Source organism: Nanorana parkeri, unplaced genomic scaffold, assembly GCF_000935625.1.
Source record: "Nanorana parkeri isolate BGI_ZX_2015 unplaced genomic scaffold, ASM93562v1 scaffold2518, whole genome shotgun sequence".
Lineage (NCBI taxonomy): Eukaryota > Metazoa > Chordata > Amphibia > Anura > Dicroglossidae > Nanorana > Nanorana parkeri.
In genome coordinates this window covers 71,748-83,723 of record NW_017308786.1, presented here as the reverse complement: position 1 = coordinate 83,723, position 11,976 = coordinate 71,748, and the positions used below count along the sequence as shown (strand labels likewise).

The following is an 11,976-nucleotide window of genomic DNA, read 5'->3' as shown; positions in this document are numbered from 1 at the left end:
AAAAAAATCCCCCCCCCCCCCCCCCCAAAAAAAAAATCCCATTCATTTCTATGGCCCTGTTCACATTTTCACGTTTTGTCGCAATAAGCAAAACTCACGTCCCTGGAAAAAGCACATGAACTTTTTTTTGGCATATTACAGCTCATTTTGGCACAATAGATTTAATAGGAAATGCTTGAAAACGCGCGTTCGCTGTCTGTTTGCTCGTTTTTCATGCGCGTTTTGCTTCTTAACATCAATGAATTATAATCGTGTGCAAAAAACGCGCTTTAAAACGTGCAAAAACGCTGTCGCCTAGATGTGAACGGAGACTAAAAAAAGGTATTGAAGAGTACTTGAGGAAAAGTATCGCTACTTGTACTCTGTGTGGGAAAAAATGGTATCTGTGCATCCCTATTCTAAGGTAGGGCTTCCGTAATTTAAGTTTTGAATTAAATCAGTTGCTACCTTCTCATATCTCGTGGAAGCGGTCTCGCAATGTCACTGTTTGACAGAATGCAATAAAAACAATTCTGCGTATGTCATTTTAATCCATCTTTCAATTTTTTATCTTTCAGGTCTTTATGGCAGCTGGCTTGACTGGCTTATCCCAACTCTAATTCTTTGGCTGGTGAATGGGGTGATTGTCCTCAGTGTTTTCATGAAGCTGTTGATCCATGGAGAGCCAGTGACAAGGTTGCATTCTCGTTCTTCTCTGAAATTCTGGAGACACCGAAAGCAAGCTGATTTGGATCTTGCTCGGGTAGGTTGTGCATCTTAAAAGGCATGTGTCTGATCACATACTGGAGATTTCTAAAGTAAATTGCCAACAAAATCTGCTATATTTCAAGTGCAAATCAGGCTGCGTATCATTTTATGAAAGGAATTGCAGTAGGTTTTGTGTGGATCTGTCGCAGCTGCACCTGAAATCTGGGGCAGCCAATGGTAAAGGGTATCCAAAGATCTAAGACAGCTTTGTGAAGGTAATGCACACATCTGAAACAGATTTTTCACTCTTAACACATATACAATTAATCAATATCCCAACTTATCCCAAACTCCGCAGTATTACTCCCATTGGGACGCAGCTTCATGATAATCAAGCAACCTAGGGTTATACTGCTGCCTGTAAGAGAAATGGTTGATAGACACATAGAAAACTAAAGGCCGCCCACTTGGGGCTATAATCCCTCCCATCTCACGCCTGCTCTGTTGCTCTTGGTGTCCTGGGAAGAATGGATGGCTCTTTACTTTAGTTTACGCTATATTTTTTGCTTGAATTGGAAGATTTTTCTACTATCAACAGCTACTGGTAAATCAGGCTGGATATTGGGAATATCTTCAGTTAGCCTTCAAGTGCAGGTTTTTCCAGTTCATTAAGTATAAGGTGTTCTCTCTGTAACTGTCCTGCAGTTGGCAGTGGCAACCCATCTTTATTTCAGTAAACACATGACTCCGCTATTAAGGTCAGGCCAGGACATCTGTGGATGTTTGCTGAGTTTTGAGACTAGAGCTTGTAACAGTTTAGTCAGCTACCCTTTCTGATGGCTCACTTTTATTATGAGTGACTATAGCAGGCGCTTGGTGTGTTGGGGATTTACCTGAGGTGTGTTTGTGTTGCTTCTTATGGGCTTCGGTGCACTTTATTGAAGTTCCATAAGCTGGATATTGTTTTTATAAACTTAGCGGAGCCCTCCTCTTTATTTTCATCACTGGCTTTGCTTCATTGTGTGTTCTGGTGGCTGGATGCTGATTATGCCCGAACTGCCGTTTGTATCTCCAGCCACTTCATCTTTCAGCCAGAACTTTAATGATGCAGTTAAGTGAAGGAACCAGCACCTAGCTCATTCCCCTCCTTTTTTTCCCCCCCCCTCATGTGTATTGTTGCAGGGGACTTGGTGTAACAGTGCTCTGTGGGTCACAGAACTGCCCATGCTCCCTTCAGTGGAGGGATGGAACACGCAGCTGCTAATCTCACCGTACAGTTCATTGCTGCTTAGCCTAACTTGTCATTTTCTCCACTTTTTATTGTGGATTAGCATCACTCAATGGCAACTCAGGCCTGGGGGTGGTACAAGGTTTAGAGGGGCTAGATCCTAGCACACAGCTAAAGACATCCACCAAATATGGTGATGCATATAGCAGATTACCCTGTTCTAGATCTCTCTCTCTATTGCCTGGATGTGGCCACCTAGGGTCACCTTTCAGCCTCTTTTAGACAGACAGATTCGTTATTTGCCATTCTCAAAGGTCCTGAAATAGGTTCTCATGCTTCCAGATCCACTATTTCTAGGTGGATTCAACAGATTATTGTGCAGGCCTATGAGTTGTGAAATAAAGTGCCTTCTTTTCCTGTTAAAGCCCACTCCACTGAGTATTTCTTGAGCTTTTCCTCATCAGGTCTTGCGGGTCTCAGATTGGTTAAGGCATCTTAAAACGTCCCTCCCCGTCCCCCACTTGTGCGCGGCGGCCATCGATGGCTGTTAACATGCAAGCGTTCTGGCCTCTGTAGAGACGCCTGATCGCTTGTATTAGGTGCCGGTGTGCGTCTGAACCCCCCCACCCCCCGCCTCCACCGTTGCTGGTCCCGAGATCCGCTGGGACCAGCAGGCGACTCTCACCGGAGATCAAAGGGCGATCAGTAAGTATACGATCTCCCTCTGATTTCCTCTCTGGTCCCCGAATGCAGGAAGTGATGTATATTACATCACTTCCGCATTCAGCTGTCATTCCCGGCTACAGAAGCCAGAGGGAAGTTGGAGAACCATATCTCTGCTTCATCAGCTTCTCTGGGGTCCCAAGGTGACATTAGTGGTCTTGGAGACCCCGATGTCTCCATAAATATGACCTGTCATATGAATTGGCTATCACATAGGGGGCTTCTTAGACCCCTATGTAATAGCAATAAAGTTAAGTGTGTAAAAAAAAAAAAAAAAAGTTTTAAAAAAATTAAAGAAGCATAAAAAAAATAGTCGCATAAAAAAAATATAATTTTTTGTTTTGTGTTTTTATGTCCCCCACCCCCCACATACAAACGTGCTCTTATGTGTGAAAACAACGATTGTGCCTATTGTGCCGCATGTGTTACATATCATGTCGGAGTGAGGGTAATAAATCTAGGGTCATCAACCAATTTTGGGTGTGGTTGTTTTTGCGATCTTGCGGGCACGCGCAATTTCAAGGCTTGACATGTTTGGTGTATAATTACCAGACGTGACCCGATCTTTTATATTTTACCAAAACATTGGGGTGATAATAAATGTTTCGTAAGGAAACTGTGTTTTTTTCCCCAAAAAATTTATGATACTTTTTTTGTTATATAGTAAAAAATAAAACCCCCAGTGGTGAATAAATACCACCAAAAGAAATCTCCATCTGCCCCCAAAAAATGGTATAAAAATAATTTCAGTACAGCATTGCATGACGGAATAAACGTCAGTCAAAGTACCGCAGCGCTGAATACTGAAAAATGGCCTGGCCAAGTAGGGGATGTAAACACCCGGTCTTTAAGTGGTTAAAATGTTTCCAAAGTATGTTTTGTGTTAACATGGGTCTACTTTGAAAAAGAAGAGGGGGGATCCAGCTGCAGCCTTGTAGTAAATCTCTCTCATTGTTTGTTTGTTTGTTTTCCCTGTGTTCTGTAATACTTGATCAGAAAAAGGTGTTGAGTTGACAAACAAACAGAACAGTTAAAGGGATGTTTTAGTGTAATTGATGTCCGGGATATTTCCATAAATGTTTCTGCTTTTTTTATAATAGGGAGATTTTGGAGCAGCAGCAATAAATCTGCAGACTTGTCTTTGTGTGCTTGGTCGCAGTCTCCCAGCTTCCCGTTTTGACCTTGCGTGCAGCCTGTCCTGGAACATTATCCGTTGCAGCCTGCAGAAAATAAGCCTGGTACGCTGGCTAATGAAACGTACTCCTGGACATTGTAGTAAAGCAGAATTTCAAGATGAAGCTGCAACCAGTGCTCGAGATGCTGCCCTTGTTTATCACAAGCTGCACCAGCTGCATTTGACAGGTAAAACACCAGCATCTGAATAACCTTTTTATCATTCTGATGTGCTTAAGCACTCTCTTTTTGCATTACCTCATGTATTATTTTTACTTTTTCTTTAGGAAAATTGCCACCCAGTTGGCGTTGCTCAGGTCTCAACCTTTCACTGTGTGCTGTAAACCTAGCTGAGTGTGCTGGTGACAAGATCTCACCAAGCTTGCTTGCAGAAATTCACCTAACTACAGCAGTGCAGATGAAGATCAGATTCTCTGGAAGGTTCTCTTTCTTGGCTGTAAGTGACCGATAAACTCCAAATTACTTTGTAAAATCACATTTTCCAGAGTAGCAAATTGTAATAAATGTTGTATTCATGACAATGTTGGAATTGGCCACAAAACTAAATGTGCTTTATATATTGCAGTCAGTAATCAACATATGTTTCCCTACTGTGGTGAGGTTTAGAAATATCACTTCTTAACTTCTTAGTAATTCTTTAAGACGCACTTATCCCGTGAGTGTGCAGAAAGAAAAACTAATAGTAGTAGCAGCAGTAGTGCAGTGCATAGAAGAGGAGAGCAGAAACTCAAAAGTATTAAATTACACTGTATAATGCCTGCTATTCCTTTGTAGAAGTATTTTTCTTGTCATAAACATGTGACATGCACTGTAAATTTGCCCACGGAACATTCATACTGGATGTGGCAGGGAGTAGGAATGGACAGCACTCTTAAGCGTTCTGCACATGACATATCAGTACCATGTTTAGTACATTTTGATTATTTACATTGGTTCCTTACTATTGCTAGGCAGTTGCCCCGAGTAAATACGGCAGTGATTTTCACCATCACACTTACCTTATATTGCCATTCTTCCCTGCATGCTCCATAATCTAGCAGTGCCGTTTGTTTCCACTTATGGTCAGCCCATGCCCTTCATAAATGTGGTAGTGATTTGGTTCAGTTTCTGCAGTCTGCCCTTAAGTGGAGTACTTGGCAGCCATTGCAACCCACTTACTAGTCAGCAAGTGCTACAGTATCTCTGAATCAGATAGCTTTCATGCTTATTTAGTAAATATTGCAGAAGGAAATACAGATAAAGAATAGTAACTAGGCCTGAAAACCATGAATTATTGCACAGTGCACATCATTGCTCTGCGCTGCCTTATTGAATATGCCCTCTAGCTGCTACATCTCCGTGGGAAGTGGAACACCAGACTGTTATACACCCAGCAGCTCTGTGAAATATTAAGTGGAGTGGGTAATATTTTTAGAGACATTCTGCTGTTGAGCTGGATTTGGTAGGGTGGCGGGTCAGTTTTAGGTAGTTGCAGGGGTCCTGCTCGTTCCACAGATGCTTATCATACAGTAGCTACTCCATCTGCGTGTGTAACACCACTAAACCCTGACACTGCTCTGTGCCCCAGCGGAGAGGAGAGAAACTGTCACAGGCGGCCGAGCGCTGTGGGCGGCATCTCTCCTCCCACATCGCTTAGCCTCCTGTCACAGATCGGCAGAGCGGTGTGTGGGTGGAGACAGCTTGCAGCCCTGTCAAAGGAGGCTGAGCTTTCCTCCTGCACTTCCCTGCCTAGGCTCCTGTGACAGTGTGTCAGGATGGAGAGCGAGGTACAAACACTCAGTGATCAGTGATCTCCGAGTGTTTGTAAATAATTGAGGACATGGTATGTTTACTATATCCTCAATTTATAAATGAATGGGAGTAATCTACCTCACTTCCTGTTCATTTATGATTGTGGATATAGTAAACACACTATGTTCTCATGTTATGAATGAACAGGAACACTCAGTATAGAGGATTCCTGTTCATGTATAACAGGGGTGGCAGAAAAAGAGATTGAGGACAGAATCATCAATCTCTTTTTCTATTTTAAAAGGGAAATATCAGGGGTCTGTTTAGACCCCCAATATTTCCCCGAAGCCTCTAGAAGTAAAGTAAAAAAATAAAAATATTTAATAATAATGAATAAATAAAAGATGAATTTTTTTAAAGTTTATAAAAAATAAATAAAATATTGAATTTTTTTGAAAATAATAGAATAAAAAACTGTTTCGACCTGACATTTTTTTTTTCATTTCGGTTTTGAACTTTTAATTTCGGTGCACCTCTAATAATACATTTGTAAGAAATATGTATTATGTTTTAAAGGCACTCTAAAGTGGTTTTGTATGTTTAACTAATATATTTATTATGGTCAGGACTTGGGTTTTTTGCATGTGTTTCTTTGTCTACATATCTTTTTTCTTTGGAAAGCCTGTTTATTACTTTTAATAGCTAAAGCTGAAACACACACAGACACACACACACACAGACAGGAGGTATTTTTTTTAGGGGCACTTTTGAGATTTCTAAGTACAGTGTGCCGCAGAGCAAGGATTTGTGCAAGGACACGTACTGTATATGAAAGATGTAAAAGGTGTACAAAAAAGCTGGGTGTGGGCAATGTTTTTTTTAGTTGGGGGTTGAGGGGGGGCAAAGTTACACTTCTTTTTTTTTTTTTTTTACCTCCTTGCTACTGGTTTATTATTCAATACATGGAGACCCAACTGCTAATACACTGAAAGTTTAAATCTAAACATTTATTGTAAAGGATGGTCTACTTCACACTGCTTGGCCTTTATGGGGCCAGTGTAGTGTTCAACGCCATATGCACTCTGCAGATAGTCAATATGGACAGACCTTACTCCAAAAGAAAAGTAAGGGGAGGGGGGTCTTGGTCAGAGTTGACTGTTGACTCTATTATTTTTGGTTAACATGCCTTTGCAATGCCTCCATTCACAATTTTCCTAAAAACTTTGGCAAATGGTTTTATTACTTGAATATATTTGAGAACCTTAACTACTTCTTTGAGATTTTTTTATTTCCTTTTAACTATTAACTATTGAATAAACTATTTAATGCCTGTAATGTAAGTTAATATACATTTTCATTTTTTACATGCCTTCCTTTTGGCTCCTTTCATTCAGGCATATTTTCTTGGTTGTGCACAAAACAACTCTACTGGTGAGAGTGATACTCTACCAGAGTCTTTGCGATGGCTCACCCACCCAATGGGGAAACACTTCTTTATCAGCTTCAACTGGACTGTGAAGAGTGCTGCAAAGGAGTCTCTGTACAGCTCATCAAGAAATCCTGGTAAGAAAAGCTAGAGTATGTACACAACATAGTACTATACCCTGCTGTGAAATAGTAATATCATTTCTAGATCATCTATTGCACCATTGTGATAGTAAAATATTCAATACACCAACCTGCCTGACAAGTTTGCAACGTCTGCAAAAATGGTAAATCTGCAATTTTATGATTTATCTCGCATGGAAAAGTGCACTTTGTGTGTTCAGTAAAAGCTTACACTTGCTTTGATTTAAAAAAAAAAAAAAAAAGCATTCAAACCAAAGTAGAAATTGCTAGGTTTCATCCTGGATTGGTTATGTAAATGTTTTCATATGAACATATATTGTTTAATATTCCCAGTTTACGATCTGTTTTTAAGTAAATTGTTTCTACTCCAAATTTGGTACTGAACACATTTCTTTCCCCAAATACAGCTGACCCTATTGCTCAAATTCATCGAACATTTTGTGAATCCTTGTTGGAGAAAGCGTTGTACTCGCTTGCAAAGCCAGAAAGCAGTAAGGTGTCTCAGGAAGATGAAAGCTGGTAAGAGCTATTCTTTTATTATGATAAGTGTTTACATGCATACCAAGTCCATAATACAATAAGGCCTATGATAGGCAGTTTGCTTTAAAAATGTATTACTTTTTTTAACCATATGTATTACTGGTACCTTAAATTCTTCTTTTTTTCAGTGAGTTTTCTAAAGCTCAAGAGTACTTGAAGGTTTTGAATGTGTTTGCAGATTCAGTTAGCAGCACCATGTCCCCCCCACTTGGAGGGTCACCCTGCATGTTGTCTTTCCACAGTAAGTAATGGAATAGTTGTTATATAACTCTGCTATGTTGCCTGTTGTAGAATCTAGTGTGCAAACAGTTAGTTTCCATGGCATTTGTGATGTTTAGATAGACATCACCAAGCATCCGAATTCTATTGAGTCTAACAAAATGTGCCGTTTGTTGAATGAGATGAATACTAAAATGAATAAAGTGATCATGTTGCTGAAAATAAAAGTTTGCTTTAGTTTTCCTTCTCTAAAGAAGACTTGATCACTCCACTCTCCTGCTGCCTGCTCTCTCAATCTCTGCAGTAGTGAAGAGTTACGGGTGCTTAAACAAAATTCAGAATCCGACAATGCTGGGAGTGCCCTGTTGCACATTGTGGTTCCTCCTGCCAGTCCCCATGTAACTACAGGACACAGTAGTAAAGTAGGGGTTGGTGGATCAAAGTACTGAGCACAGCGGAGGACCAGGAGTGTGACACTGAGTGTGTTGGTTTGTGCAGGATCTCCAAGTACTGGTAGCTGTTCAGTACTGCAGAGATCGGTGTTGCGGACAGCAGGAGAGGTAACTATTCACGGGGCAAATTAAGTTTCTTTATCGTCCATTGAGGGACACAGGAATTCTTAGACTGTCGGGTTATAATGCCTCCCACAGGAAAAATGGACACTGGCAACAAAAAAGTCAGTAGTCAGCACAGGATATCTCAGCCCCCAACTATCATACCTCAGTTTTTGCTAGTGTCCTCAGGAGAGTGCACGCGTTTTCTTCAGCTCTGCTGTTTGGAAGATTTCTATCAACAGCTGCTGGTCAGTTCATGCCGGATATATGACATCCTGGATAGTTTGGCCAGTAAGGCCCAACAGCGCTGGCAGGTTCAAGACAGATAATTAAAATCATGGATGGATTCTTCAGTTGGCTAAGAAGAGCAAATTTTCCTAGTTTTATTCCTGTGATCTCTCTGCGAAAGCCCTGAATATCCAGAGGTGTCTGTGATATGTGGAAGAGACACTGGGAGGAGCTCTCTGGTAGGGTTGCACAGATACTAGTACCAGTGCCGTTATCGAGTATTTGGGCGAGCACTTGTACTCCACCACAAGGTGGTGTTTCTTTTTGTACCATCCATGAGGGAAGTGTCTGAATTGGTGGGCTTATCCTGCACGGTACCCCTTCTTGTTTTGCATAGGAGCAAGGTGATGTTGAGACCCAGGACTTCCTTCTTGCCAAGGTATTTTTTTGCTTTTCACCTTAACCAGAATATTGTTTTCTCATCCTTCTGTCTGGCTTCAGTTAACCAAAAGGACATTTCCCTTTTTTTGTATGTGGTTTGGGTGGTGATAGTCTATCTCTCAGCCTCTGCTTTTTCTGAAGGACTGATTCCTTTTGTATTCTGGATGGACATGGTAAGGGTTCGAGGGCTTTTCTGATAACCATCTCTAGGTGACTTGGGCAGGCCATCATCCAGACTTGTGGTCTTAAAGATCAGGTACCACTCTGCACTATAAAGGCGCAATCTACTAGATCTGTTAGTTTCTTGTTCATTTCTGCATCATGCAACCTTTCCCAGTTTGCAAGGCTACCATCTGGTCTTTTGTTTTTCTTTCTTATGTTTTACCTGGTGGATATTCAGGCCTCATCTGATGCTAGCTTCAGCCATTAAGTCATTCATGCAGCTCTTTGAGCTATAAGCAGTCCCTATTTTTCTGCTGTCTTTTCTTGGGCCTGTTAGCCTTCCTTGCTGTGTTGCCCACCCCTCTATTGGACTGCTTTTGGACATCCCAACAGTCACAGGAATTCCTGTGGATTTTTGTCGTCGTAGGAAAATCATTTTCTTATAGTCCATTGAGGGACACAGGTCCCCCCCCCCCCCCTCAGTGTTTCTTTCATGTTCTCAGTACTACTTTGCTACAAAACTGAGGTATGTTGGTTGTGGGCAGTGTTATCCTGTGCTGAATACTGACTTTTTTTTTTTTTATTGCCAGTGTCCATTTCTCCTGTAGGCGGCATGTCCCTTAATGGACTCCAAGAAGTGTTTTATGCTGAGTACATGGTTGCTTTAAAAATCTGTTAGTGGGATTATGGTAAAATGCAGTGTACAGAGCTGCGCAGTCTGGAGAATGTATTGTATAACACAGCATTCATAGTGCAGCGGTTTGTGGCACATGGGGTAGTGCATGGGTGGAGTGGGGTAGTCCATTGGTGCAGTAGTGAAGTGAATTGTTAGTAGTGGTGAAGTGTGGGCAGGTGCAGTTGTGGTAAGTGGAGAGGTCTGTGCGGGTGCAATGTTGGTGAGCGGAGAAGTGCACGCAGGTTCAGGGGTGGTGAGTGAAGAAGTGCAGGTGTATGTATTGGTGGTGAGTGGAGAAGTGCACACAAGTGCAGTGGTCGTGTGTGGAGAAGTGCAAGTGGGTACAGAAAGTCCTTAATTGAACACATGCATCCATCTTAAGTTGGCTTTCGTTTAGCCTCCTGAGCTAGTAAATTTAGTGACCTCAGTGCTGCAAGGTTTTGTTTACCATGTTCCACTATACCATAAAATGTTATCACAGTTGCAGTTTGTTTGGTTTTTTTTATTTTTTATTTTTTTTATGAGGAATTCTAGGAACTAAGGAAATGATTTCACATGTTACCTGAACAGAAATTGATGTACTTGCAGCAGACAAAAGTAAATTCCAGAAGATTCCTTGTCCGATATTGAATCCCTTCCTTCCCTTGAGGAAGACTCTGGCTGTTTTTAATTGAGGCTGTGCGTTCCACTTTAAATTTTAAAAGGATTCGACTGTTACCTCTCCTACTAATGTGTCTCGCTTTGGTTCTCACAAACCTGAACATGTTTCTGAGGTTTTTCCTCTTCACCCTATTTTTGATAGATTTATCTATATAAGGATTGGGAATTTGCGGATAAGCTATTCCTGGTACCCAAACGATTCAAGGCTCTTTATCCTTTTCCAGAAGATACGTCAGAAAAAGGTTGCAATCCTTGTAGCCATTACTTCAGCTAGATGACTTTGAGATGTCTACTTTGTCTTGTAAAGAACCCCATTTGGTCTTGCAAAGTTTGGTTGCCCAAGGTGGTCTCTGCCTCTCTTCTTAATGAAGACAGTATGTGCAAAACCACTTTGCATTCTTTTAAATATTATTGCAGTCCTGCAGTGCATTACAGTTGAAAAAGTGAGCACTAAAACATGTTAAAGAAGTGTTGTCCTCAAATAGCTGAATCTCATTTCTTAGTTGGCAGTTGCTATATCTGTGTATATGTGAGGTTACCTGCAAACTATGTACTCTTGGTAGGTGTCTAGGACATTTTTGGAAACATTGTGCTAAAGGGAAAGGTCTTTGGAAGTCTGTTCTAGAGGGAAAAAAATCAGGGAACACCATGACAAACTAATTCTCAACTTGTACATGTAATTCTACATGTACACTCCTTTTTTATATATTGTAGTGTGACTTTTTAAAAAACTTATTTGGAGTGTAAATACGTAAGTTGATGCTTGATAAAATTATATTGAAAGGAAACATTTATATCTCCCCACAGGTACAGATCCTATTTGTCGATGGTGGTACTCAGTATCTTCAATGGCAATTGGTTGGCTTCAGGGTGATGATTCTACTGTGAAGTCTCAGTATATGGATGTAGAAAGAATTCCCAAGCTCCTAGATGCCGAGTAAGACTTTATCAATATTGATGCATGTGTGCTACCTGGCAGTAGGTACTTAAAAGCCCAGGACTGCACCTGAAATGAGTCCTGTTATAGCTAGAAGTCTGAGGTGTAATTAACCCCTTCATGACTGAGCTTGTTTTCAGTTTCTGTTCATAAATGACTGACACACTTTTTAAATTTTTGCTGTGCGATTCTTCCACGGCTGTAATATACTTTCTTACTAAATGTACCCACACATATTATATATTGTTTTTTAGAGGACAGATAGGGCTATATAATTATATCAAACGTGTACCTAACGTCTCACTTCGAATAAAATATTAAAAAAATTAGGAAAAATATAAATCACTTTTTTTCACAAGTTTTGATTATTTTTTAGAGATTTTTTATAATGATTATAGTATAAAAATATATTTATATATTTTTATAT

The 11,976-nt window shown here is 40.6% G+C and overlaps 1 protein-coding gene across 1 annotated transcript in view; it reads left to right on the top strand.

Annotated features, from left to right (window-relative positions):
* The window catches only part of SREBF2 (sterol regulatory element binding transcription factor 2), a 45,806-nt gene that overhangs the window by 27,994 nt on the left and 5,836 nt on the right, over positions 1-11,976 (top strand). Inside the window, exons 9-15 of the mRNA XM_018573750.1 lie at positions 558-742; positions 3,739-4,000; positions 4,099-4,268; positions 6,958-7,126; positions 7,540-7,651; positions 7,801-7,913; positions 11,420-11,549. Of these exons, the coding sequence (XP_018429252.1) occupies positions 558-742; positions 3,739-4,000; positions 4,099-4,268; positions 6,958-7,126; positions 7,540-7,651; positions 7,801-7,913; positions 11,420-11,549 (1,141 nt within the window). The remainder of the gene's footprint in view (positions 1-557; positions 743-3,738; positions 4,001-4,098; positions 4,269-6,957; positions 7,127-7,539; positions 7,652-7,800; positions 7,914-11,419; positions 11,550-11,976) is intronic.